Source organism: Cnephaeus nilssonii, assembly GCF_951640355.1.
Source record: "Cnephaeus nilssonii genome assembly, chromosome: 7".
NCBI lineage: Eukaryota > Metazoa > Chordata > Mammalia > Chiroptera > Vespertilionidae > Cnephaeus > Cnephaeus nilssonii.
In genome coordinates, this window is record NC_137078.1 from 50,322,956 (window position 1) to 50,348,952 (window position 25,997).

Sequence of the window (25,997 nt, forward strand, 5' to 3'; positions counted from 1 at the left end):
ATATATATATTTTATTGATTTTTTACAGAGAGGAAGGGAGAGGGATAGAGAGTTAAAACATCAATGAGGGAGAAACATCGATCAGCTGCCTCCTGCACACCCCCTACTGGGGATGTGCCTGCAACCAAGGTACATGCCCTTGACCAGAATCAAACCTGGGACCCTTCAGTCTGCAGGCCGACGCTCTATCCACTGAGCCAAACCGGTTAGGGCCCCCTTCTGTTTCTTACACATCTGATTTACATCTACCCATCCCACCTGAGCTCCCATCACCATGTCACACTGTATCACTGAACCTCCACACTGCTTTAAATTCCCATTCTCCTCACTAGACAATGAGCTCCTTGAGATCAAGGACTAGGCTTTTATCCACATTTTGCATTCCTGGCCCTTTGTCCAATGCCTGACACCTGGTAGGCCCTCAAGAAATGTTTGTTGAATGAATAAGAGTACAAACCAGCATTGCAAAATGCCACCAAGGTGGAAAGGTGGGCAGGTTATGGAAGGAAAGGTACTGAAAATGAATGTGACTTCCTGGGCCTGGCCAGAAAAGAAGACTTCCTCCAGGACGGGTGCCTGGAGCACTTCAGAGTCACAGGGATGTGACAGTGAGTGGTGTGTCTGCAAGATGGTTAAGTGGGGTGTGTGCCGGAGCACAGGGAATTCGAGAGACCTTGTCATGGGACAGGAGGTCACAGAGGGGTCTGGGGCCAGATTGGGAATGGCAGGGGGCTTCCAGGCAAAGGAATTGGGATGTTGGCCTGTGGGAAGTGGGCATTGTTGATGGTTTACAGGAGGAGGTAAACTGTCAAAACGCAACACTTGGCTGATTTTGCAAAGAATGAGCTGGAAGAGAGGACTGAGTTAGAAGCCTATTGCCATAATCCAGGAAAGAGAGGCTGAGGGCCTGAACTGAGGCAGTGGAAAAAGAGAAACTGGTATGAACTTAAAAAAAGAAAAGAAACTATCAGAAAAAAATGATTGAATAATGTGTCAGTGGAAGCAGGAAAAGGAAGGAATGAAAAATTAACCCCAGCTTAGGTAATTAAATAACACAGATAATTCAAAAAGAGAAGTGTACATTTTTGGGGGTGTAGAGGTATGGAGGGGGCAGGTGATGAATTTAATTGCAGACATGTTTGAGTACCATGATGCTTGCTTCAGATGTTAAAGCTTATACTATCCTACATAATAAAATGGTAATATGTAAATTACCATCACTCCGCTACGCCCACGATTGGGCCAGCAGGAGGCGCAGGGGGCGGGACTCAGGGTGGCCGGGGTAGCTGATTGGGCCAGCAGGACGCTGAGCTCGCGGCGCCAGTGGCACAGCGAGCTCAGCGTCTGTGTCATGGCTGCCCCGGAGGCTTTCGGAAGGCCTGGGGCACCGGCGGACAGGCAGACAGCCGGCTCCCCCGCGATCAAAAGCCAAAGCGGGGGAGCTGTCTGTCTGTCTGCGCCGGCGCAAGGCCTTTCGAAAGCCTCTGCCGCGCTGGAGGCTTTCGGAAGGCCTGGGGCACCGGCGGACAGACAGCCAGCTGGTGCACCAGGTGCATGATTAAATCATGCACTGGGCCTCTAGTTTTACTTAAACATTAATGCTTGGCTATGCCACCTATTGCCTTATAATGTTAAAGTGGAACATGAATTGTCAATAGATGCTGATGAGCTACAAATTTTCTAGTGAGTTACCTATTAAGTTTTAACTATACTACTTAATAAGGAGATCTGAATATGAAAGCCAATTATGCATGCCTGCCATGTACTTTTCAGTTACATTTGGAACAAATTCTGTATTATCTTATTCATAATATTTTCCAAATATATATATCTAATCTATTTTCCTCTGGGGCTGCCTGGAAATGGGTTTTTTGAGGGCTTACTGAAAATAAAAGCACAAAACATTATCCTGCCCCTGGGACAATGGCATTTCTTCCACTTAAAGCTGCTCTCATCTCACTTCCTCTCATGCTGAGTGCACACATTTTAATTGTTTCACAATTTTAGGGAACACAAGCAGCAGCAAACCCCAGGTTGTTTTGTCATGTTGTCTTCATCCAGAGACTGTAGAAATCTTGATTCTGAAGGAAACAAAACAAATCCAGGTCAAAGGACATATCTTAGAACCAGGGTCAAAGATTACAGCTAAAATGTTGAAACCTTAAGAACCCTCTATCTTCTTTAATTTCTCAGTTCCTTTATTTTAGCTGAGGATATCCAAGGGGGAAAACTGAAAATAAATTATATACTTAACAAAAAGCAGGGTCATTGAACTTTTAATGACTTAGAGAAGTGCAGTTGTCAGGGTGGAATCTAATGTCTGTCACACAATACGAGGCACAAGCTATGCAAGGAAGAAACTGATATCATTTGAGGAGTTATACATGAAAATCTCACCTCCAAAATCTGCCACCACAGCATGCCCATCTTCATAGAGAAGAATATTGTGACTGTAAAAAACACACAACAGACTTTGAGTAAACTTTATTTCCTAATCTGACTGGCCCCTCAAGCAGGAGGACAACAGTAATCATTTGTTTATCCCAGAATCTAAACAAGCCCCAGAAGCTAACAGAGATCTCAGGCTAGTGGCTCTAATTTTTTTTAGTTTTCCAATTCAAAAGGAATATTTTAAAATTTGTGATTATCTTATATCTGATTTTGAAAGTATACAAAATACCCTACTTTAGATAAATTTTTTAAAGTTGTCCAAAAGACTAATTAGCTGAAAATCAGATTATTAGCTCTTTAAAGCTCATCTGATAACACAATTTGGTTACAGGCAATGAGTAAAGGCATTTATGAGCATACTGGTGTCAGAGCCGGGCGCCAGCTTGCAGGCACCCTAAGCACAAGGACTGCTCAAGGCAGGGCCTGACATGAGAAGGGACTCTATGAAAAATGTCTTGGCCAATACGCTTTTGCTACAATCTCAAGACAAAGGAGTGTTTTTAAGGCCTGTGAGATAAAACTAGCTAAGTTACTTTTGAAGATCTTAGGGAAGAGAAGTGTTTAAAGGTCATCAATGTTCTCCTTTCCAACCCAGAATTCAAGCTAAATAAAGAGTACTCTTTTGAAGAATTAAACCAAGGCTGGGACAAACCAAAGAGAGGTCATTTGTCCCACAAACTAGTGAATTGACTATATTCCCTCTGCTGTACTTAAGAAAGACATTCAATAAGAACAAATAAATTAAAAGAAACTGAAAATACACAATCATGAGTTTGGAAGGGTAAAGGTTATAGTATTCATTAGTCAGCAAAGTATTTATGGACCACCACTCAGGAATCTATCAATACATATTTAAAAATCAGATAATCTTATAATTGGAAGAGACATCAAACTAACCTAGTTAAACCCTTTTAGTTTATAAAGGAGTTGTCCAAAGCTCAGAGAATTTGTCTATCTACGCGAGGTCATATAAGTAGCCAGTGGCAGCGAAGATACAGAGCCCAGTTCATCTAGGCCACCGTCTCAGATCTTAGAATAGTGCCTGGCAAATAGTAAGTGATCAATTAATTTTATGAATCATACTTGTGTCATTACAGACCTTTCCCCAAAGCATATTTACTTTCTCACATTATCAAGACACTCTGCGAGAAGCAAATGATGCAAGTCATAGATTCCATCTTCAAGAGCATATAATCAGCTAATGAAAATGAAGATGAATGTGGGTAGTACAAGAATTTAATAAAACATTGTAGATGTAAAAAAGAACTGGCTTTGAAGTGGGCCTTGAGGGACAGTCACCAATACTGGCTGAGAGCTGATCATGTGCCAGAAAATTTTCTATATACTGAGATATAGTGGTGAACAGGCAAAGAGTTTGTGAGCTTACTAGTATGTTGTATTGAATAGGAAATGAGGCAGAGATAAAGGAGAAAAGAAATGTAGGTTAGAAGACTCTCTTGGTAAAGGCCAAGGGATAGGAATGTGGATAGTCTGTAATCAAAATAATAAGAATATACTTACTAAATTGGAGAGGACATGCTAGAGTATAATGGGGGCAAATTGAGTAGATGAGGTGTTGGATTACAAGGGAATTTGAAAGCCAGGGGAGGAATTCCTGAATTAATACAAGGAGATTGCAAGTTTTTAGACATAGGGTGTAATGCTCTGAAAGTAGAGACTATTTTGGGTTCTAGGTACCAAAGGAGAAAGCAAGGGGAGAATGTCTGGTCCTTTGGTAGTATCATTTGGTCTGGTCCTGCCAAGGCAACTGCAGGTGGGATGCAACATTCAATAAATCTAGGAGCATTTTTCATAGCAACATAATTTTTAAGTTGATAATTTTGTATGGCCCTCAAATGATGTTATAAATATCCAGATGGCCCTTGGCAGAAAAAAAATGTTCCCCATGCCTGTAAGTAAGAAGGTACAGTGAAAAACAAACAAACATAAAAACAATAGGGTGAATTCATGAAGACATCTGAAAGGAGTGTCTAAATCTTGGAGCAGCTTAGACTTAGGGAAAAAAAAGAGAACAAAAACCAAGAATTGCTTTCAAGTTCTCTGGTTTAGAATTCTTAAGCCCAAAGCAATAACATATCCAATTAGAAAGGGTTGTCATACCAAAAATCCTGTGAGTTTTTATGAAAAGGACAGTGGCTGACTTGGGAGGCTGAGGAGTTTGACTAAAGTTAATGTTATGTTTGTCAAGATTGGATTCACCAGATAAATAACTATTCTTTTTCTTCATACCAATCAGCGACAGCATTGGGTCGTTGGCATTGGGGTTGATGGTACTCAGGGAGCTGAAACCAGCTATGACAGTAGGAGTGATATAATTATTATTAGTGATAAGGTCAAGAGTCTATTACTGAGCCATGTCATAAACTGCAAGTTTTTTTTTTAAATATATTTTATTGATTTTTTACAGAGAGGAAAGGAGAGGGACAGAGAGCTAGAAACATCGATGAGAGAGAAACATCGATCAGCTGCCTCTTGCACACCCCCTACTGGGGATGTGCCCGCAACCAATGTACATGCCCTTGACCGGAATCGAACCCGGGACCTTTCAGTCTGCAGACCGACGCTCTATCCACTGAGCCAAACCGGTTTTGGCAACTGCAAGTTTTTTGAGAAGAGTGAGAATAATGAAAATTGTGGGAGTGGTGGGGCAGTAACAGAGAGGGTGGCCATGAAGACAGAAGGGAGTAAATATCTCATGATAATTTCCTGTGGGTAGGTACTGGTACTTTTGAGATTTTTCCATTCCTCATGAGCTCACTATGTGGTTGGTATTAGCATATCTAGTCTATGGATGGATAATTGAGGTTCAGAGTGGTTACATCAGATGCCTAGTATCACAGCTGGTGAGAGGTGAAGGCAGCATTCAAATTCCATTCTCCAAAGTCTGCCCTTTTTAGGAGAAGCTGACTCCCTGAGGACTGATACAACTAGATATAGAGAGAGAAATTCCAGAAATTCTGCTTGGGTGAATAGAGGCTTACCAGCAAGTGCCCCAAACACCTGTGTTCAAAGTACAACTGTAAGGTCATGAGAATGAAGCTGATAAGCTGCATGGAAATAAATCTAATACCTCTGGACCACCAAGACACAGCACGTCAGGACTACACTTCCACCCTCCCAGAGCGTGGCTGGTATGCCGTTTGTAGGTGAATGAGGCACAGTCACTAGGAACAGAGAACCTGCTAACTGACCTGGGAAGGACACCAGACACATGAAGAGGGTCAGGGCCATGAAGACTATCATTAGGATCAGAAGAGAGAAATAAAAGAAAGGTGATGGGCATTCTAAGACTTTTTCTCCCCGAGCAGACCACCTGGGGTGTTCATTTTTATCTGTTTGCTTTTGTATAAAACTCTGGAAAGAGACAGTCTTTTGTTATGTATGGCACTTTACAGAACATCTTCAGGCATATAACATTTGGTGGGAAACAGTCCTGTGAGTCAGACCTTTTGGATTTGAATTCGATAGATTAGCAAACCTGTCAGTGATTGGTTGAGTTAGCTCCTTAGCCCAAGTCTTACCACCTGAGAGGAGAGACTCCAGGAGAGGTAAGGGGCAGCAGATGCGAGGAGATAGGTTACGCTGAGGAAAGGAGAACACTGGTGAACAGATACTGTAATACACAAATGTGTACACATAAGCTATGGACACACACATATGCACACATGCCTGCTTTCTCAACTCTCAGGAAACATTGTTAAGGGTGAATGCCACCGATGAAAGCTCTCCAAATAGCAGTAAGTAGTGGTAAAAGCATTATAGAAAGTGAAGTAAGTAGTAAAGGTCAACGAGTCCTTAATTCTTACAGTAATTTTCGTCGTTTCTGAATTTAACATTTGATTTCATCTACGTGCCTAGAATTTTGAAAGTCCATGCTATTTGGTAATTTGTAATTTTGTTGTGTCAAGTGAGGCTTGAGCTCAGAAGCAAGTGGCTGAGCAGAATGTGCCAAGTCAACCTTGCAGCGACGGCAGCTCGAAGGGCGTTAGTGCTGCCCCTGGTCATCCTGCCTTTTAGGAGAAGGATGTGCTAGGACGGTGTTCACCAGTGTGGGGATATGCACAGGCTTATCCTTCCTGCTGTGAAAGCCCAGTCCTGTGCTAGAAACGGCAGTGTGTGCCTTCCAAGAGCCCACAGTCTCACTGGGAATGAAATATAAAGTAAAAGGAAGGAACATCATCACCACACATAAGCTGGAATTTAAAGTGGTTTTCACTTTAAATTCCAGCTCTAGGTGAGAGACGTAGAAAAGAATACAATGACTATAAGAGCTAACCCTGAAAAAGGTCATTAATGAAGTAGAATAAAGGGACTTAAGAAATAGGAGAGACAGGAGATAGTGTGTAGGACAAAATACTAGAATTAAAATACCTGTGTGGGTTTTTTGTTTGTTTGCTGTTACTAGTCCTGTGATTTTGGACAACTTTCTGAGTCTTTGAAAATTATGAGAGGAATGAAGAGATAATGTTTGGAGTTTTGTAAATGGTGACCTGCTAAGTAGGCATTGGTTATTATTAATACACATGGGATCTACTTTGCAGAGTGTTTGAATGACTTAAAGGCAAGTGCACTGTGTAAACTATAAAGCTCACGCTTAGACCTACAGAGTTTCTTCCTTTCCCTTCACAAAACCATTACAGCTTTGACTGAATGACCGCGTTTCACCTGAAGGAGTCTTTGTTCCCCTGACTGCACTGATACACAGTATTTGGACTTGGCTCCAGCTTTGTCTTTTATCATGAAGCACGTGATTTGAGTCAATTGTTTATGTAACAGAATGGAGTATTTATCTCTCTGAAGTGTCTGCCCCTTCCAGATCACTCCACAATACATTTTTTTTTAAACCTTAACAATGCATGCACTTAGCAGAGTACAAAATATAACTGAGAACAAGATTTACTTCGTCCAAATAAGGAAGGGGATTCAGTCCATGCTCTGACCTTCAGTTCTTTCTTCCACAGCAACACAGTTCACTTTCAGAAAAGAATAAGCCATTTTCAATGTGTGTGTGTGTGTGCGTGTGTGTGTTCAGTGTTTTCTCCAGTTCTCTTTTAAACAAAAGGGAATGGAAGTTAGATTCTGCTGGTTCCTTGTGACAAAAGAAAATTTTCTCCAACCTCAGAACTGAATTAATTTAATGAAGTCATTATGTAAGCATCGTGAGTCTTTTCATTTTAATTGCCTGTATTGAAAATTTACCTAAAGTGCTCAAATGATTCATAATCAGTTGGTTATGCACTATAGTCCAATACTAATTGTCACCATTAATCAGGTTGGCCTGATTATTAGACCATTTTCCAATTCTGATTTTCTCCCAGAGCTGGACTGAGGTTCACTGTGGCCTTCGGAGGATCAAGGTGACTTGCTCCTCTCACTCTGCTACCACGAAGAGGTTGTTGTTGTTGTTAAAGTCACTTAAAAAAAACCCTGCATAATATTATTTCATTTCGTTTCTGAATTATAGAGCCATGTAACTGCCTGTGTCAGTTGCTACCAACACACACTAGTTCCAGGGCACTGTGGCCAACTTCTCAGTGTTCTTATTTGAATGGACTGACGGCCTTGAAGTGTAACTGATTAACAGAACACTCGTGCTTCCCAGACTTCCCACAAGCCACTGTTTTCTGATATGTGCCTGAAGGTGATTAACTTACATGATTAAAGACACATGGCTGTCGGCATGCCTGGAAGCATTCCAAGGGTTAAGTCAGTGGAAGCAATTAGGCTTCATTTTCAATCTCATCACACTGTGAAAGTCATTAGTTTACAAACACATCTGCCTGACAAGCAATCATTTTGACCTAATGCTGAGGAGCCCCGGATCTGCCTGCTGCCACAGCTTTGCCCATGTTGCGGCGAGATGATCCAGAACTCCACTCCTGCTTCAGGCTTCTCTTGGGAGTACCACGTTCTTGACCTTCAGCATAGCAACCACATTGCTCTCTCCTCTTGAGCTACCCTTGAACCCCTCTGAACACCTGCCACTGCCACACTCATTGGGGTCACTTTACTTCTGAGTATGGGACGCCCCATTCCTTGTACTGCTTCCAATTTTTTTCGAGTGTAATGTAACCAGACCCTTGAAATGCAGTGCAACTCACATTTACTTGCCTTAGAGATTAGTGTCCATTTCCTAAAACATGCTTTCAAGTTATCTAGATCAGCAACTTGTACACACAGATGTAGTTTTGTAGTCTCTCTTTCTTGGTATCTTTCTATCTCTCCTTCTTACCTCATGATGAAAGGAATTTTAGAGACAAAACAGGCAGGTTTAGGGAATAAAGAGGGTCCATGGGAGAGGAATGCATATGTGAAGGGCAGAAATAGCTCCAAGCTGCCAAAATGCTTAACATATTTTCACAGAGGATAGGGAAAAGTCATAGGGTACAGGGAAGAGGGAAACATATTTTCACGGAAGATAGAGGAATGTTGCAAGATAAGAGGGAGAGAAAGAGGGGGATAACACGTGGGTTTTGACCTTTGAAACTGATACTATGTAGCAGAGTGACCAATGAGGAAAGCACAGGCGTCCTAGATTAAGGAAAGGTCCAATTAGAAAGGGTCATATTCATACAAAGAGCTATAGCATATATAAACTGGAGACAAAGGGATACAAGACAGATTTTTTAAAATATTTTTTCCCATTAGAGAGAGGGAGATAGAGCAGGATTTACCCATTTGGGACCCCTCCCGAGGGAGAGTTTGTATATGCTTCCAAAAACTTCCACATTTCTTACTCAAGAAATGTTAGTCCATGAATTTATTCTTCAATTTCATCAGACAAGAATTCATGAGAAGTCTGCACCCCGAGCCCCATGTTTCAATTATTAGGTAACAAACAATAATTAAAGACTCATTATCTTCATGAGGCGTAACTGCTGGAGGTGCTGGGTTTGAGCCCCAAAACATGGAGATGGCACAGCTGGGTCTGTAGACCTTATTGATATTCCTGTATTATGTATGTTATGTGGTGATCAGACCCTCCGCAACCACTTGAGGTCCCTCAAAATTTGGGCTGCACACAGAAACCAGGTAACAATTGTGTCAGTGACATCAGAAATCACATGCTTGGCTTCAGAGCCAAATAAAGCCTCTCCTTTGTACTTTAGGGCTCAACATAAACTATTACTTCGGGAGTACGACCACAACCAGAGGATTTTTGGTTCTTCTTCCCCTGTAAGAAAAGTGAGGCCTGTGAAACTCTGTTTTGTAAATCTGATTTCATCCGGGTGCCCACCCCTCCTTGCCGAAAGCCAGCGGAGCCCGAGCCTAGGTTTCCCTTTGAATCCCTTTGAAAGCAGTTCTTCACGAACACTGAGATCTGTAGTTTTCATTCCGCGTGCTTCCAGAAAGCAACCCTGGTTTGGCTGCACGCGGACTGACTTGTGACACCAGCCCTTGGCTCTTTAGAAAAGGCATGCAAGGGCACAGCCATGCGAACCGTGCAGTAGTCCCCGGATTCATTCTAGAACAGCAGTATACAGATTTTGAACATAATTTAGGTAAGAGAGAAGGAATTGACCAAAGCTCCACATCATGAACCTCTGAACACGGAAAGCCTAACTTGGAAGCCACGGAAACAGAAAACTCCAATAAATGCAAAGGATTGCAGAACCTTGACTTTTGCTAAAACAAACTCCAGTCTGTCAGTTGAAGTATATTTGAAGGCTTACCTCTAAAGCTACAGGATTTGTCCCACTGCCAGTGGGATTGAAGAGGTGGATTATAAGATTTGTATTGCAGTTAAACTCATTTATTGAAGGTAATGTGAAAAAAATTCCTCTCTCCACATACTATTTGCTCAGCACCATGAAATGCAACCTGAAGAGTGAAAATGACTGAAACACACACACACACACACACACACACACACACACACACACACTATTGATTGTGAGGTTTCCAGGAGTTAATGCCCTAGAATCAACAAGCAAGTATAATTGTCATTTCTAAGTATGGCCACAGTTATTGCTTATCTTTCTTAGGTATGCAAACTGCAAAATGGAACATTTTTGAATGCTGAAGTGATGATCAAGAATATCACAGGAGCCCTAGCTGGTTTGGCTCAGTGGATAGAGTGTTGACCTTTGGACTGAAAGGTCCTGGGTTCGATTTTGGTCAAGGGCACATGCCCGGGTTGTGGACTCGATACCCGGTAGGGGGCATGCATGAGGCAGCTGGTCAATGATTCTCTCATCATTGATGTTTCTTTCTCTCTCTCCCTCTCCATTCCTCTCTGAAATAAATGAAAATATATTTTAAAAAAAGAATATCACAGGAGCACAGCTATGTATTCATGGAACATCATTTGTTTTATATTAATTTGAAATAGAAAAAGGGAGGACAGATATTGAAAAATATCATATTGACTATATTTTCTTCACAGAGTCTAACATTTTCCTAAAGTGTTGGGACAATGGGTGAGGAGAGGATTTTCTCTTCACACTATTGGTTGTGACACCTCTGTTTGAGTGGATCACAGGATGACAGTGTGCAGAAATTTTCTCCCACAAAGCACATAGTGAAAACTTTGAGAAATGAAGAAAATGACAAAATATGTGCTACCAAAGTGTGGAAAAGAATAATTAACTAGTCTGGTTACTAAAAAAGTCACAAAAATCAAAGCATCAAAGACATGTACAGATTTTATTGCTCAGCTATCACTGAAATACTGCTTTCTAGTGATGCTTCTGAACACTGACGTTTAGAAATACGAAAACTATGTAAATCCCATGCTGTACATAAGCCCTGAAATGTACTGGACATTTACATTTGACAACAGAACACAAGTCTTCTAAAACCAAACACCGATGGGAAAGTAATATGAATGTCCATGAAGCAGAAACATGGGGGACCAAGACAAACAGGAGATATAGCAAGTCATATTTTAGAATTCCAAGGGATATTAGAAATCATTAAATGATCTTTTTATAAAGAATTTTAAGAGCTTTGTTTTTTGTCAAGGTCACCTCATGGATCTCCTGACAAATAACAGTTCTTTCCTTCCTGCATCACGTACTTGCTTTTCTCTGATTTCTGAGCTCCCAAGCCTGTCTCCAGCCCTGTTAAGTGTGGAGATATAGATGCTAAAGGTGTCAACCACTTGTACCAAAAAGTGTCCTAGGGCTCTTCTCATTCCCGTTTAAGAAACCAGATCCAACACTCACTCTCAGGCAATGTGCTATGGGCCTTCTGAGCGTCTATTTAATAGTCGGATACAAAGGTCTGTGATAACCTCCCATCTCTGCATAATCGTATTAAATGCTAGACGCTGACAGGGAATAAAGGAACAGGGACACAGAGAGGGGAGAAGAAGAATAGACAAATACCTACAAAAAAACAAGTTAAGAAATCGCATGGGTTCAGCACGGCAGACACCATAGATACATCGTGCGCCAAGTTTCCTGTGAGAAGACCCAGAAGTGGATGTACGTGTGTCACACAGAGGAGAGCTGAGCTTAAAAATAACAGCGGAGAGAAGAGCTTTATCAAAACGAAGGTTTTCCGCATGAAGTCGAGCTGCCTCAGACTTGGGAGGCTCCAGGCGAGCGGGCGAGGCGGCTCTATCTCTGACAAGCAGAGGCTGCTCTGCTGCGGAGCTCCACCTCTGAGGCCTGTCCCCTTCGAACCCCTCAGACGCGTCAGGAATGAGTGTTTAAAAAAGCAGGGCTCCGGGGGAATCTGTGTGCAGCCCTTTGGGAAGCAGGGATTTGTAGGTAACTCAGGAAAGGAAATTGCTCACCTGCTGGACTACTCTGAGGCTGCAGCTTTCACTGTGGTTTCTCCATTACACCCCCCGCCCCACCCCCTTCCTCTCACACACACACCTCTCAATGGACACAGAGGGACTAAATGGCCCCGTGTCTCTGCAAAAGGACAGGTTAAAAATGTACTTAGCTCCACATGCCTTTCATCAAGGACACTTGATGAAATGAACGAGGAGTCTATTTTTTAAAAACTCGCCGAACTAGTCAGCATCTCTTCAGTCGCTGAGAAGAGGAGCTGTTGGTTTTTTTCAAGACACTAGAGAGTCTATCCCTGTGGGATAGAAGTATTAGTCACAGAAATGTAAGGTACCAGCCATGCCGGGTTAGGGCTTTTTAGTTCTAACCCTTTGTCGATGCTCTGTGACTGTCCCCACAAAACCCCCCTGGCCCCTTCCTCCCTCTCTTCTTCCCTTGGTTCATGTGGTCTCCTCCAAGTTTGAATTCACTTCGTTTCCTCTAAATAAATATTCCCATTTTTCACCTGCCATCGAGTGAGTTCTTCTTATCCTAGTTTTCACAGTGCTGCTCTCCAATGAGATTATAAAACTCCACAGGAGCAAGACCCATGAGCTAGGTACATTATTGAAACTTTTACTGAATTAAAAACTTCTTCAGAAACCAAGATGGCGGCATAGGTAATCACCTATACTTGCTGCCTCTCACAACCACATCAAAACTACAACTAAACGGCAGAACAACCACCACCCAGAAGTGCGGGAAAGCTGGCTGAGTGCAAATTCCACAGCTAGAGAGGTGAAGAAAGCACATTGAGACCGGTAAGAGGTGCGGAGGCGTGGAAAGTGCTGGCACCTGGATGTACTGCTCCTTAAACCGGGAGGGAGATACAAGCTCCCGATTGTTCTAAATTCCAGTTCCGGGTGAGACTCTGGGGGACCCAGACACATATGGGGAGAAACTGGACTGTCTGGCATTGGGACAGAAACGCGAAGGCGGCTTACTTTTAGAGGTGCTCGTAGTGATCATTGTTCCTGCAAGGGGTGCGGGATGTGGAGAACCTGGGACTTCTCTGGTTTAGGGCAGCCATCGCTGTTTGCTCTTCCCTGGTGCTTCCCAGATACCCTGCCCCTCCCAATATACAATCCCACCAAAGCTTTGAGCATCGACTTTTGCATATGAATGGACTGTCCTTTCCCCTAAAACAAACTGCAGCTGGGTCAGAGAGCCCCAGAGATTCCAAAAGTAGGCCCACCGCCTGGCAGCAGCAGCAGCCTTGCTTCACAGCTGGGCCTCGTCTGGGCACTTCCAAACCCCATACAAAGAGGAGGAATCTGCAGATGTCTCTGTAGCTCCTGCTGGGCGGCCCCAGACCGTGGCTGACCTTGCATCTCCTTGGAGATCCAAGAAGCAGGGTACCCAGTGGTCAAAGTGAGACCATAGCAGATTACAACTCTTCACAACCATAAGAGACACACTCAAGGGGCAGACTCAGTGATCACCAAAGCCCCACTGAAGCAAGTCCTGCCCCATAAGGGTGTCTCCTGCACAACAGATCTTCCAGTGTAGACACAGCGGGTCATCATAGCCAATTGGCCTGGAGGTCAATTCCTCCCAGTGATACCAACAGCAACCAAGGGTTAACTACAACAAGACTGTGCAAACAGCCCACAAAGGAGTTCACCTAGAGTGTCCACCTCAGGTGATTGGGGAGACTGAGCCCACTGGGCCCTATAGGATACCAACTACACAAAGCCACTCTATCAACTCAAGGAGACTTAGCAGCTACCCAGTACATAGAAACAAACACAGGGAAGCGGCCAAAATGTGCAAAGAAACAAGTCACAAATGAAAGAAATGGATGAAAGCAAAATACTGGATATAGTGTTCAAAACCACGGTTATAAGGTTACTCAAGAATCTTCTAGAAACCTCTGAGAAATTTAGTGAGACCCTCAAGGATATGAAAAAGGACGAATCAGAAATCAATCTTGAAGGGCTTTCTTACTTTTACTATTTCTACTTCTTTATTGACCACCCCTTCTTCAATCCACTGGTCTCATTTTCTCTCTACCACTTCAATAAACCTTCTTTCCAATGTGACTTTCTATATTGCTAAATGCAATGGACTCTGAAGCCCTTGTACCATTTAATATCCTGAGTCCTCCTCCTTTTTTTTTCTTGACCAAAGCTTGCTTCTCTTAGTGTAAGATATCCCATGAGTCGAGTTACCCAAATCTAAACCAGAGAATCATTCTTTATTCCTTCCTGTTCTTCAACCCCCTAAAAAAATCAGTCACTATGTCCTATTGGTCAGCTTTTCTAATATGTCTATATCTGCCCAGTTGTGCTTTCTGCACATTGAGCATTTATTCCTTTTAGGCAAGTCAATAAACTAAGAATGTATTTATTGTATATCATTTGTAGAAAAGAACTACCTATAGAAGATTTCCTTTTTGTGCTAGGCCTGGTAATTACAAAGGCAAATATTAATGATAAAGAAAGAATCTTAAGGGCTGCAAGAGAGAGAGACAGAAAGTTACCTATAAGGGATCTCCCATTAGACTATCAAATGATTTCTCAACAGAAACACATCAGGCCAGAAGGGAATGGAATGAAATGTACAAAATGATGCAAAATAATAGTAAGTAACACATATATCACAATGTGATAAGCATAGTTCTAAGCGATATATGTTAACCACTTCAATAGTTACACAACCCAATGAGCTAGATGTAATTACTATATCATTTTAAACATGAATAGATTGAAGTTAAATAACTTCCAAAGATTACACAGTTATGTATTTTGAATTCCTCCTCTCACTTAGTCTCTGCAGTAGCCTTACATGGTGGTATTAATATTTCATCTTATAGCTGAGGAATTGAGGCTGAGAAGCTTAAAATGATTTTCTTAAAACATTTGTTAAAAGTGTCAGAATTAAGATTAGAATCCACATCTAGTTGGCTTTGAATTCATTTACTTTCTTCCACAGATGGTTTAGCAGGTCACACAGAATGGTTAAGAAAAGTTAAATTAAAAATTATGGACTAAATTTATAATCGACCACAATAGTTTAGAAACATTGATTTTGAATATTGTTTTTAATGGAAGCAAAGAGAATGAGTATTAAAATAGTGAAGTTTATAAGTTAAAAAAGTAAGTTCAACAAAGGACAAAAATAATGACTAAGGAATAAAGGCTAGACAAAAAAAGGGAAGGAAAAGAGACCATGCTCTAACTAGTTTGGCTCAGTGGATAGAGTGTCAGCCTGCTGACTAAAGGGTCCCAGGTCTGATTCTGGTCAAGGGCATATAATAGCGATGGCGAACCTCTGACACGCGTGTCAGTGCCATTTTTGATGACATGCAGCCGCTGAGGCGGCCGCATGCCGAGGATGAAACATTTATGTTATTTAAATTATAAATATCGCGAAATAATGTTTTTTCCTCAAAGTGACACACTACCCGAGTTATGCTCAGTTTTTTGGCGAAGTTTGACACACCAAGCTCAAAAGGTTGCCCATCACTGGCATATACCTTGGTTGTGGACACATCCCCAGTAGGGAGTGTGAAAGAGGCAGCTGATTGATGTTTCTCTTTCATCGATGTTTCTGGCTCTCTATCCCTCTCCCTTCCTCTCTGTAAAAAATCAATAAAATATATTAAAAGAAAAAGAAACATAAATTCTAAAAAAAAAAAAAAGAAAGAAAGAAAAGGGACTAAATGAAGGAGAGAGGTGAGGCGTGGGAAGAAGGGCAGTGGAGGTAAGTGTGGTGGTACTGGAGGGAATCTATGGGATCTGGAGGAGGAGCTAAGCTGAAGCATGAAAGGATGAACTGCCCTGCTAGCGTTTAGAAAATCTAATGAGAACGTGTTAATTGAAAATGTGATATGTGATTCAATAGTTCAACAACATGCATATTTCATGGTGTTGGCTGCATGTGACTGAGTTATCCATGAATCTACCAGCTGAAACAAAACCAAAAGATACCCAGTGATTTTACTCAAGTTTACCAACAGCTCCCAAGACTTTGCATTCAGCATGGAAGTAACAAGTGATCAGTATGCTAAAGACATCTACAAACTATCAAGCATGCTGTAGACACTTTATATTCTGCACTTACCCAGCACTGCAAAACATTTTAGTACTAAAAGTTTTGTTTTTTATTTGTGAACTCAATGATGATGGAGTTAACAAGTCTTACATAGGTTACCCACACACCTTATATAGTCAAGGAAACACATGCAAACACCAGTTTGAGTGTCTGGCTTCCAGATGATGACTCCGAGTGACCCCAAACTCAGGCCCTTGTAGGCTGGCTGGAGAGCATTGTAAACAGCGGAACAAGCAAGGGGTGGGGAATCAAAGTATTTTTGTTAAAATATCAGCTCTGCCACTTAACCAGCTAAATGACGTTGAGGGTGGTTAATTTATTGAGCTTCAAATTTCTCTTTTGCATTTTGAGGGCTTTTTAAAAAATAAAGATTAAATAAAATAATACATGTGAAAAGGTTTATAAGTCTGACAAATAGTGTTTCCTCAATAAAGAAATAAAGAAAATGAAGTGTCAGAATCAGATAAGTAATTAGTTAATTTCTCACAAGACCAAATAAGTGAGGATTCAAAAAATAAATGATACATTCCTTACATAATAATAACAAAATACACATATATTTTCACTTTATGACATGTAGATAAAGATGTGTGAACAATCTTAAATAGAGCAAAAGGACAAGTAAAGAGGTAGAAATTACCTTAGGTCTTCTAGAAGATGTGCTAATGTTTTATGGTTCCAAAGATTATTAGTGATCACATCTCAAAAGGCTTTATTTAGCCCCAAATTTAAAAAGTCCTTTCTTAGGAGGTGCAGGTTCTTAAGAAGAAGTGATTTAACTGAATAAATAAAAAGCGAAGAAATCTAGAGCTCTTATTTCTTCCCTGACTTGCATGTTCCTTTTGGTCTTTCTGACTTTGTTGCACTAGGAAAGAAGCTTTCAGAAGGTTGCTCCCTAGAGAGTTTGGAGATGAGGAGGACATTCAATGGGAGAGGGCTTAGGGTAGTAATCCACACAGTGGGCCTGAGAAGGCCCAGCCAAAGCCAACCTCTATGACATGACTTATATCTTTACTCCTGTCAGCTTTTATTTAAAATTTATTTTTTTTCATCACCATTTATTCCCCCATACCCTCTTCCACCTCCTGCTATCCCCACCCTCACAATCACCACACTTATGTGTCCACAAGTTCTTTTGCATTTTTTTCTTTTTTGCTCAGCCCCCCCAACCCTTTACCAGAGCTGTCTACCTGCTCTCTATCTATGAGTTTTGTCTCTATTTTGCTTGTTAGTTCAGTTTGTCCATTGCATTCCACATATGAGTGAAATCATATGGTTCTTTTTCTTCTCTGACTGGCTTATTTCACTAAGCATAATGTTTTCCAGGTCTATCCATGCTGTAGCAAAGGGTAAAATTGTCTTCCTTTTATGGCCAAGTAGTATTCTATTGTGTAAATGTACCACAGCTGTTTTATCCACTCACCTACTGGTGGGCACTTCGGCTGCTTCCAAATCTTGGCTATTGTAAATAACACTGCCATGAGCATAACAGTGCATATATTCTTTCAAATTAGTGTTTTGGGTTTTCTGAGATAAATTTCCAGAATTGGAATTGCTGGGTCATAAGGCAGTTCCATTTTTAATTTTTGAGGTAACTCCATACTGCTTTCCACAGTGGCTGCACCAGGGTTCCCTTTTATCCACATCCTGGCCAGCAGTTGTTTGTTGATTTATTCATGTTAGCCATTCTGACAAGTGTGAGGTGATATGTCATTGTGGTTTTAATGTGCATTTCTCTGATGATTAGTGATGTTGAGTATCTTTTCATATGTCTGTTGGACATCTGAATGTCCTCTTTGGAGAAGTGTCTAATCAGGTCCTTTGCCTATTTTTTTTAACTGTGTGTGTGTGTGTGTGTGTGTGTGTGTGTGTGTGCGCGCATGCACGCGCGCGCATTGATATACTCCTGCCAGCTTTTCAGGTGATGTTAGTACTCTTTTCCTTAGCAATCAGTCACTTCTCCTCATGAAGTTTATACCAATTTTCTCATTTTGACAAATGAGAAATTTGTCACTTCTTTTTTTCTAGTTTAAACTCTTATGAGTATAGTGTAGTAGAAAGAACATTGGATTTAGGAAAACAGGAGTTAGATTATAGTTGAACTCTGCTAAATGTCTTTTAAAAAGTTAAGTAACTAATGATGATTATGAGTGGAGATAAAATATATTCAATATGAGAAAAAGTAATAAAAATTGTGGACAGTACAAGTTAAGAACAAACCATTTTCCCCCTTTTAAGGTGGCATGTAAATTTGAAGCCAAACTATTACTTTCAAAGATTGGTGAAAGTCCCATTTCCAACTTGAAAGAGCTACCATCCTATCTAATAAAAGAGTAATATGCAAATTGACCATCACTCCAACACACAAGATGGCTGCCCCCATGTGGTCAAAGATGGCTGCCCCATGTGGACACAAGATGGCCACCACAAGATGGCCAGCAGTGGAGGGCAGTTGGGAGGGACCAGGCCTGCAAGGGAGAGCATTTGGGGGCGATCAAGCCTGCAGGTGAGGGAAGTTAGGGGTGACCAGCTGGCAGAGGAGGGAAGTTGGGGGGACCCAGGCCTGCAGGGGAGAGCAGTTGGGGGGACAAGGCCTGCAGGGGAAGGCAGTTGGGGGGAGAACAGGCCTGCAGGGGAGGACAGTTAGGGGTGACCAGGCCTGCAGGGGGGGCAGTTAGGGGCAATCAGGCTGGCAGGGGATCAGTTAGGCATCAATCAGGCTGGCAAGGAAGTGGTTAGGGAGTGATCAGGCTGGCAGGCAGAAGCGGTTAGGGGCAATCAGGAAAGCAGGCAGGCAAGCAGTTGGGAGCCAGCAGTCCTGGATTGTGAGAGGGATGTCCGACTGCCCGTTTAGGCCCGATCCGGGATCGGGCCTAAACGGGCAGTCGGACATCCCTTGAGGGGTCCCAGATTGGAGAGGGTGCAGGCTGGGCTGAGGGACACACAGCCCCCGTGCACAAATTTCATGCACCGGGCCTCTAGTGTGATAATGTTTCCTCTGACACTTATTACAGCTCTTGCTAGAATGGCATCTGTGGAACATTACATCTTAATGCCAACGTTGCCTTGTTACAGCTTGAATGCACAGAAGAATTTAAGAATTCTGAAAGTTGTGGTACTGTTTGCAGTGTTTTTTCCTGATAACGTTAAGAGTGGGGACATGTATGCTGTTATTTGATAATTTTGCAAACTTTGAGAAAGCTACAATGGCTTGGCAAAAAGCAGCTGACCAGAAAATCTCTTTGAAGTACTTCTCGAGCCCTGTGCCTCTCCCCAAAGGCAAAGTCAAGGAAAACACTTCATGGAAGCAAATCCCAGCACCTGCCTCTGGCGGGCTTGCCAGAATCCTTTATTGTTCTTTTCCTCCTTTTGTTTGAACAATTAGGTACATAGCATGGATCATGGGAAATTCCAAATGTTTATTTTCAAATGGCAGTTTTTACATGGATATATTTAAACGTAAGAAATGTCTAGCAAATGTTTATTTGCAGTTTTATTTTTCCAAATATGTTAGGATTTCTTCCACATAATTTCTGGCTTGTACTTACACAGATTCCTACCTCTCTGATAGTTACACTTGCATAAAAATTCATTCAAATATATTTATTCAAGCACTTAATACATATGTGATAAAGGATCAAAATGCAAACTTGAATGCCAAATACTGGTGAGAAGGTGGAGCAACAGGAACTCTCATTCATTGCTGTTGGGAATGCAAAATGATATAGCCAGTTTGGAGGATGATTTAGAAGTTTCTGACAAAATGAAATATAACCTTACCTAAAGATCCAGCAATCACACTCCTTAGTATTCACCAAAAGGAACTGAAAACTTATGTCCACATAAGAACCTGGAAGTTTATAAAAATTTTATTCACAATTTCCAAAATTTGGAAGCAACCAAGATGCCCTTCAGTAGATGCATGGATAACAGACTGACTGTGCTACATGCAAACAATGGAATACTTTTAGTACTAAAAAAAGAGCTATCAATCCATAAAAAGACATGATGGAAACGTAAATGCATAGTAATAAGAAAAACAATAGAGACAGTAAAAAGGTCATTGGTTGTCAGGGTAAGGGGGAGAGCAGGATGAGAGCGCAGAGAGTTTTTTGGACATTGGAAATAACTGTCTGATACTATAACACATTGCATTATAAATTTGCTCGAACCCATAAAATATACAACACCAAGAGTGAACTATAATATCAACTATGGATTCTGGGTGATAATAATGTACAATATAACCATATTCATCAACTATAATAAGTGTGCTACTCTGATCTGGAACGTTGACAATGTTGGGGACTATGCATGTATCTTCTCAAATTTTCAAATTTTCTGTGAACCTAAAACTACTTTAAGAAGTGGTCTATTAATTTTTTTCTCTTCTAAAATTTTTGTCTTTTGTCTCTTTTCCTGGCTCCCATGCCATTTAATTTCATTCTTTTCTAGGATACTTACTATTTTATGTTTGGTGTACAATCATTTATATTATGTCATACCCCTCTAAGATATTGTAAAATCTTTTAGTATAATATGTATGTCTGCTGGGAACCAATTCCAACATGTCATATAATTACAAGAGTTTCATCAAGAGGTTGGTGAAGCTTGGGAGCTCAACAAGGGTTGAGTCAAATGTAATTACCTGTTGGAAAGACTAAAAGGCACTTCCCCAAACCTGAATAGGATTGTCTGCTGCCAGACAGCTCAGGGCATTTTTATTGCTTCCTGTTGGCCAAACACCTGAACAGCTGTAGGCTATTCCCCAAACTGATAATGCTTCTGTAAATGCTACCCTTTGATGGGTCCTTAGACAAGGGGTAGTCTTTAGTTCCTTTAGCTGAAGATCCTCTGACCCCCAATGCCTTTCAAAATTATCTTTCGTCCTTGGGCTCCTTCTTAATCATCTATGCATCAGCCCCTTTCTCCAGATTGCTGAACCCTTTGTAACACTGAGACAAGAACCCCAGCATATGTCTTAATGACCTCTGTACTTAACATGGTGCCTGACATATATCAGTCATTTAAGAAATGTGTATTTACAATGGAATACTAAACAGCTGGAAAAAAAATATAAAAAAACTCTTACCATTTGTAACAGCATGGAGAGTATTATGCTAAGCAAAATAAGCCAGTCAGAGAAAGAAAAGTATCACATGATTTAACTCTTATGTGAAATTTAATGAACAAAATAAACTGATGAACAAAATAGATCCACAGACATAGAAGCATGAAATAGACTGTTGAATCTCAGAAGGAAGGTGGGGTTGGAGGGTAGGAGAGGAGTGATTAATGGGGAACTTACATGCCTAGATGCATAACCAATGGACACAGACAATACAGTGGTGAAGGCCTGAGAGGGGTGGTATGGAGTGGAGGGGGTCAATGAGGAAAAAATACCCAAACAAACAAAGGGGACATCTGTAATATGTTCAACAATAAAGATAAATTTAAAAAATAAATGTGTGTTTAATAAATAAATGAAATCATACCTAGTTTTGCCACCCATTTCCGTTATGCTACTTTAATGATATGCTATGTATGTTATCAAAATATTCTAGCTGATTGCAGAAAACAGGGTGAAACTTTTGCTTAAAAACCAATTGATTATATCATTTAATATATACTGAATATTTAAGTTTTAGACAAAGGTTATTGAGTATCCCTGAGCTTCCTTCTGAAGTATCAAAAAAATCCAAATACACATCCATATGTGCACACACATATCCCAAATGTGTATATATATATATATATATATATATGTGTGTGTGTGTGTGTGTGTGTGTGTGTGTGTGTGTGTATAGAGGCCCAATGCATGAAATCGTGCACATTGAAAGGAAATTAATTAGAAGAAATACTTTAATATTGCTGTTTGCCCTTTCTCTATAATAGAAGTGTCAACCAAATTCATGATCGACAATGACAGATGAAAACACACGCATGCAATTGGCACCAGTGAGAGCTTATATATATAAGTGAGAGCTTATATATATAAATTGCTTAATTTGACCTGCTTTCTGACTTAGCTAAACTTTTTCCAGCCCAGTGAAGCACCCCAACTTCTCTTTCAGGTAATTGTCAGCAACACAGCAATAAATATCAACATGAAGCAGATTATTGTAGATCACACAGGGAGAACAAAGGGTGAAATATTTAACTGTAGCAATGTTTGACTATATTCTGCACAGTGAAAAAAACCTAAGTCATTTTCAAGTTCCACCTTTGCTTACTTCTTTTCAGTCCGGTCAAGTTTCTAAACTTTCTAAATCTCCATTTCCCCGGAAATGAAAAGAAAATAGGATTCTACCGAGTCTCCTATTTACCTACTCCAGGACTTCTGTGAGGATCAAATGAAATGAGGCATGTGAAAATGCTTCACAGACATTTGGTTAAAGTGTAAAATGTTTGCACCTGGCTATAAAGCAAGTCATGTTCCTGGGCTGAAGAAACTCTAAGGAAGCTAGTTGCTGGGGAGAGGAAGCCAGGCATTGCTATGTGACGTCATTACCTGGCACCCACAGCAACTGTTTCCAGGATGGGCTGGTCTGTTGGGCACATTTTGAGCCATGGGGTCTTGGCAGTGTTGGCTACAATTTGGTGGGTTGTCGCAGTGAGGCCTATGTCCCAATGGGGGAAGCCAAGTGTTGCTTTGTGGGCGCCAGGTCCATAGTGCCGTTGGTTGCTAAATGGCCAGTGAGCATCACAGCAGCTCCTACATTGAGCGTCTGCCCCCTGGTGGTCAATGCACATCATAGCAACCGGTCGGACTATTGGAGGGATACTTAGCATATTAGCCAACTAGAGGCCCATGCACAAAATTTGTGCAAGAGTAGGCCTTCCTTCCCCCAACTGCCAACACCAGCTTCCCTCTGGCACCTGGGACCCGGGCTTCCCTTCTTCCCTTACAGCCCTGGCTTCGTCCGGAAGGTTGTCTGGAAGGACATCCAGTCTAATTAGCATATTATGCTTTAATTTTATTATATATATATATATATATATATATATATATGTGTGTGTGTGTGTGTGTGTGTGTGTGTGTGTGTGTGTGTGCGCGCACACACACAAATTCACAATAGCACTGTGGTATACACATAATATACAATAGCACAAATCAGTGATCTGCTGATCTGCTTAAGGGAACATCCTTAATTGCAGCAGGGATAGTGTAGCAGGTTGAAAGGTGGCCTCAAAAAAAATAGTTCTATCCTTTATTCCCCAGATCCTGTCAATATTATCTTATTTGGAATTAGGGTGTTTGCAGATGTAATTAAGTTAATGTTCTCAAGATGATATCATCCTGAATGATCTGGCTGGGCTCTAAAACAAATGACAGTGTCTTTATAAGAGAAAGAAGAGGAGAAACAGACATAAAAAAGAGAGGGTGATATGAAGACAGAGGCTGAAATTGGGATGGTGTGGCTGAGAATATCAGAAGTCAAGGCACCAGGCACAGTGTCTCCGAGAGCCTCTGGAGAGAAGGAAACCCTGCTGACATCTTGATATTGGACTTCTAGCCTCCAGCACCAAGGGAATAAATTTCTGTTGTGTGCAATCAACAAGTTTGTAATAATTTGCTATGACAGGCATAAGACACTAATATATGTGAACTGGATAGAAAAATATTTCACTGCTAATTTAATATAGAACTTTGAAGCTGAGTAGCACCAGAAGCAAATAAGAAACTAGGAGAAGGTATCCAAATTCCCCTTTATGATTATCACCTGTTATGTGAGACAGTTCAGTCACATCTACTACCCTGGTAAATTATAAAAACATGTCAATGATTGAAGATATTCCATAACCATCTAAGAAAGAAACTAAGTTAAACAAAAGGGATACAAATTATGTTTACTTTAGGTTTTATCCTGGCAACTTTGCATGCTGGACGACAAAAAAATAGCAGTTTGGGTGAATAGGATTCAATTAAAACATTCAATTCCCACCCTTTTATTAAACAATTATTATTGAGAGGCTACTATATGCTAAGCACTGTTAGAGTCACTGAGGATGCAGCAGTAAGCAAAATGGGAAAAAAAATGTTCCTCTCATGAGGCTTACTTTCAAGGAAGAAAAGATAGACAGCAAACAAGCAAATACTTATATAATTTATACAGTGTTAAGCGTCATGAAAAGAAACAAAACAGAATAAGGCACAAAGGGCATATGGAGATGGAGGTTTTGGTTTTTATGGGTGGCTCAGGAGGCCCTCTCTGAAAAGGTGATCTTGAGTAGAAGTTTGAAGAAAGTCAAGGAGTGAGGCAGAATGATAGCTGATGCCGTGTTCCAGACAGAAGGAGTGCCAGTTACAGGGCTCTGAGGAAGAAGCGTGCTTGAGCACTTTAAGCAACTGCCCAGAGGCCAGCTGGAGGGGACTGAGCTAAGGGGAGCATGGTATGAGTTGAAGTTAAGAAGTGATGGGTAGAGCTTGCAAGATATTTTAATTCATTGTAAAGGGTTGAGATTTTACTATTAGTGAAATGGGGAACATTGGAGCTTTTTGAATTAGAAGTGCCGTGACCTCACCCATATTTTTAAAGGACCATTCTAGCAATAACCAGAACAAAGGCGGAAGCATGGAGAATATCTAGTAGCCTACTGCAATAATCCAGGTTAGAGATGATGGATGGGCTATGGTGAAAGAAGTACAGGGAATTCAATGTGGTCAGATGATGGATACATTTGACGTTAGAGCTGATAGGATTTGTTGATGGACTGGATGTGGGATGAGAGAGATAGAGAGGAGTCAAGGATGTATGGTGAGCAGAATCCAGTCCCTTATGTTCCACTCCCTGGTGTTACTCCCATGGTTATGTTATGATACGTGGCAACAGAAACTTCCAATACAATCACCTGAATTTAAAAGCAAAAGAGGAAGTCGGTGAGTAATTCAAATCTTTACAGGGCCTGCACTCATCCTTGCTGGTGGGCCACATGGACTGCATGAGAAGAAATATTGGAGGTGTATAGGAGCAAAGACCTTCTGCTGGCAGACAGCCATCAGGGAAACAGGACCTCAGTCCTACAATTGCGAGCATCTGTATTTGGTCCACAACCTGAATGAACCTGGAAGTGGACTGTGCCCTAGAGTCTCCAGTAGGTAATATTGCCCTGCTGACCTTGATTTCAGACTTGAGAGACTTAGCTTTTAGAGTTTCAGCAGAAGACCCAGTTAAATCATACCTAGAATGCCCACAGAACTGTTGACATAATCAATGGGTGTTATTTTAGGATGCTAAGTTTGTGATAATTTGGTATGGCAACAAAAGAAAATGAAAACTGATTTTTGTAAGGTTTTACTTCTAAGCATCTAGAAGAATGATTTGGTGAGAAAGTTGCCTTGGGAGTAGGAATGGAAATTGAGTCGTTAGTTCAGATGCTATATTAGTCTAAGATTACATTAGCTGTTGAAATAAATTCAACAACAAATAGCAATGTCGTTAACCAGACAGGAGTTTGTTTCTCTCTCATGTTAAAGAATCCTGGAGAGATAAAGTCTTGGGCTCTGGTGCTAACTCCAGACATCAGAAATCCAGACTCCTTCCTTGCTGCTTTATTCTCTCTGATGTGTTGTCTCATGGTCTAAGATCACTTCTTGAGCTCTAGTCATCACATCCATAGGTCAAGAAGCCCCGAAGGAGGAGGAAAAAGAGGGAATACCTCATCCCTTTTCAGAAGATGCCCCAC

At 41.1% G+C, this 25,997-nt stretch overlaps 1 protein-coding gene across 1 annotated transcript in view; it reads right to left on the reverse strand.

The window, feature by feature from the left end:
- The window catches only part of TNNI3K (TNNI3 interacting kinase), a gene marked incomplete at its 5' end in the record, with an annotated part of 301,994 nt that overhangs the window by 101,825 nt on the left and 174,172 nt on the right, over positions 1 to 25,997 (reverse strand). The window contains 2 exons of the mRNA XM_079777685.1: positions 2,029 to 2,081; positions 2,398 to 2,450. Coding sequence (XP_079633811.1) covers positions 2,029 to 2,081; positions 2,398 to 2,450 — 106 coding nt within the window. The remainder of the gene's footprint in view (positions 1 to 2,028; positions 2,082 to 2,397; positions 2,451 to 25,997) is intronic.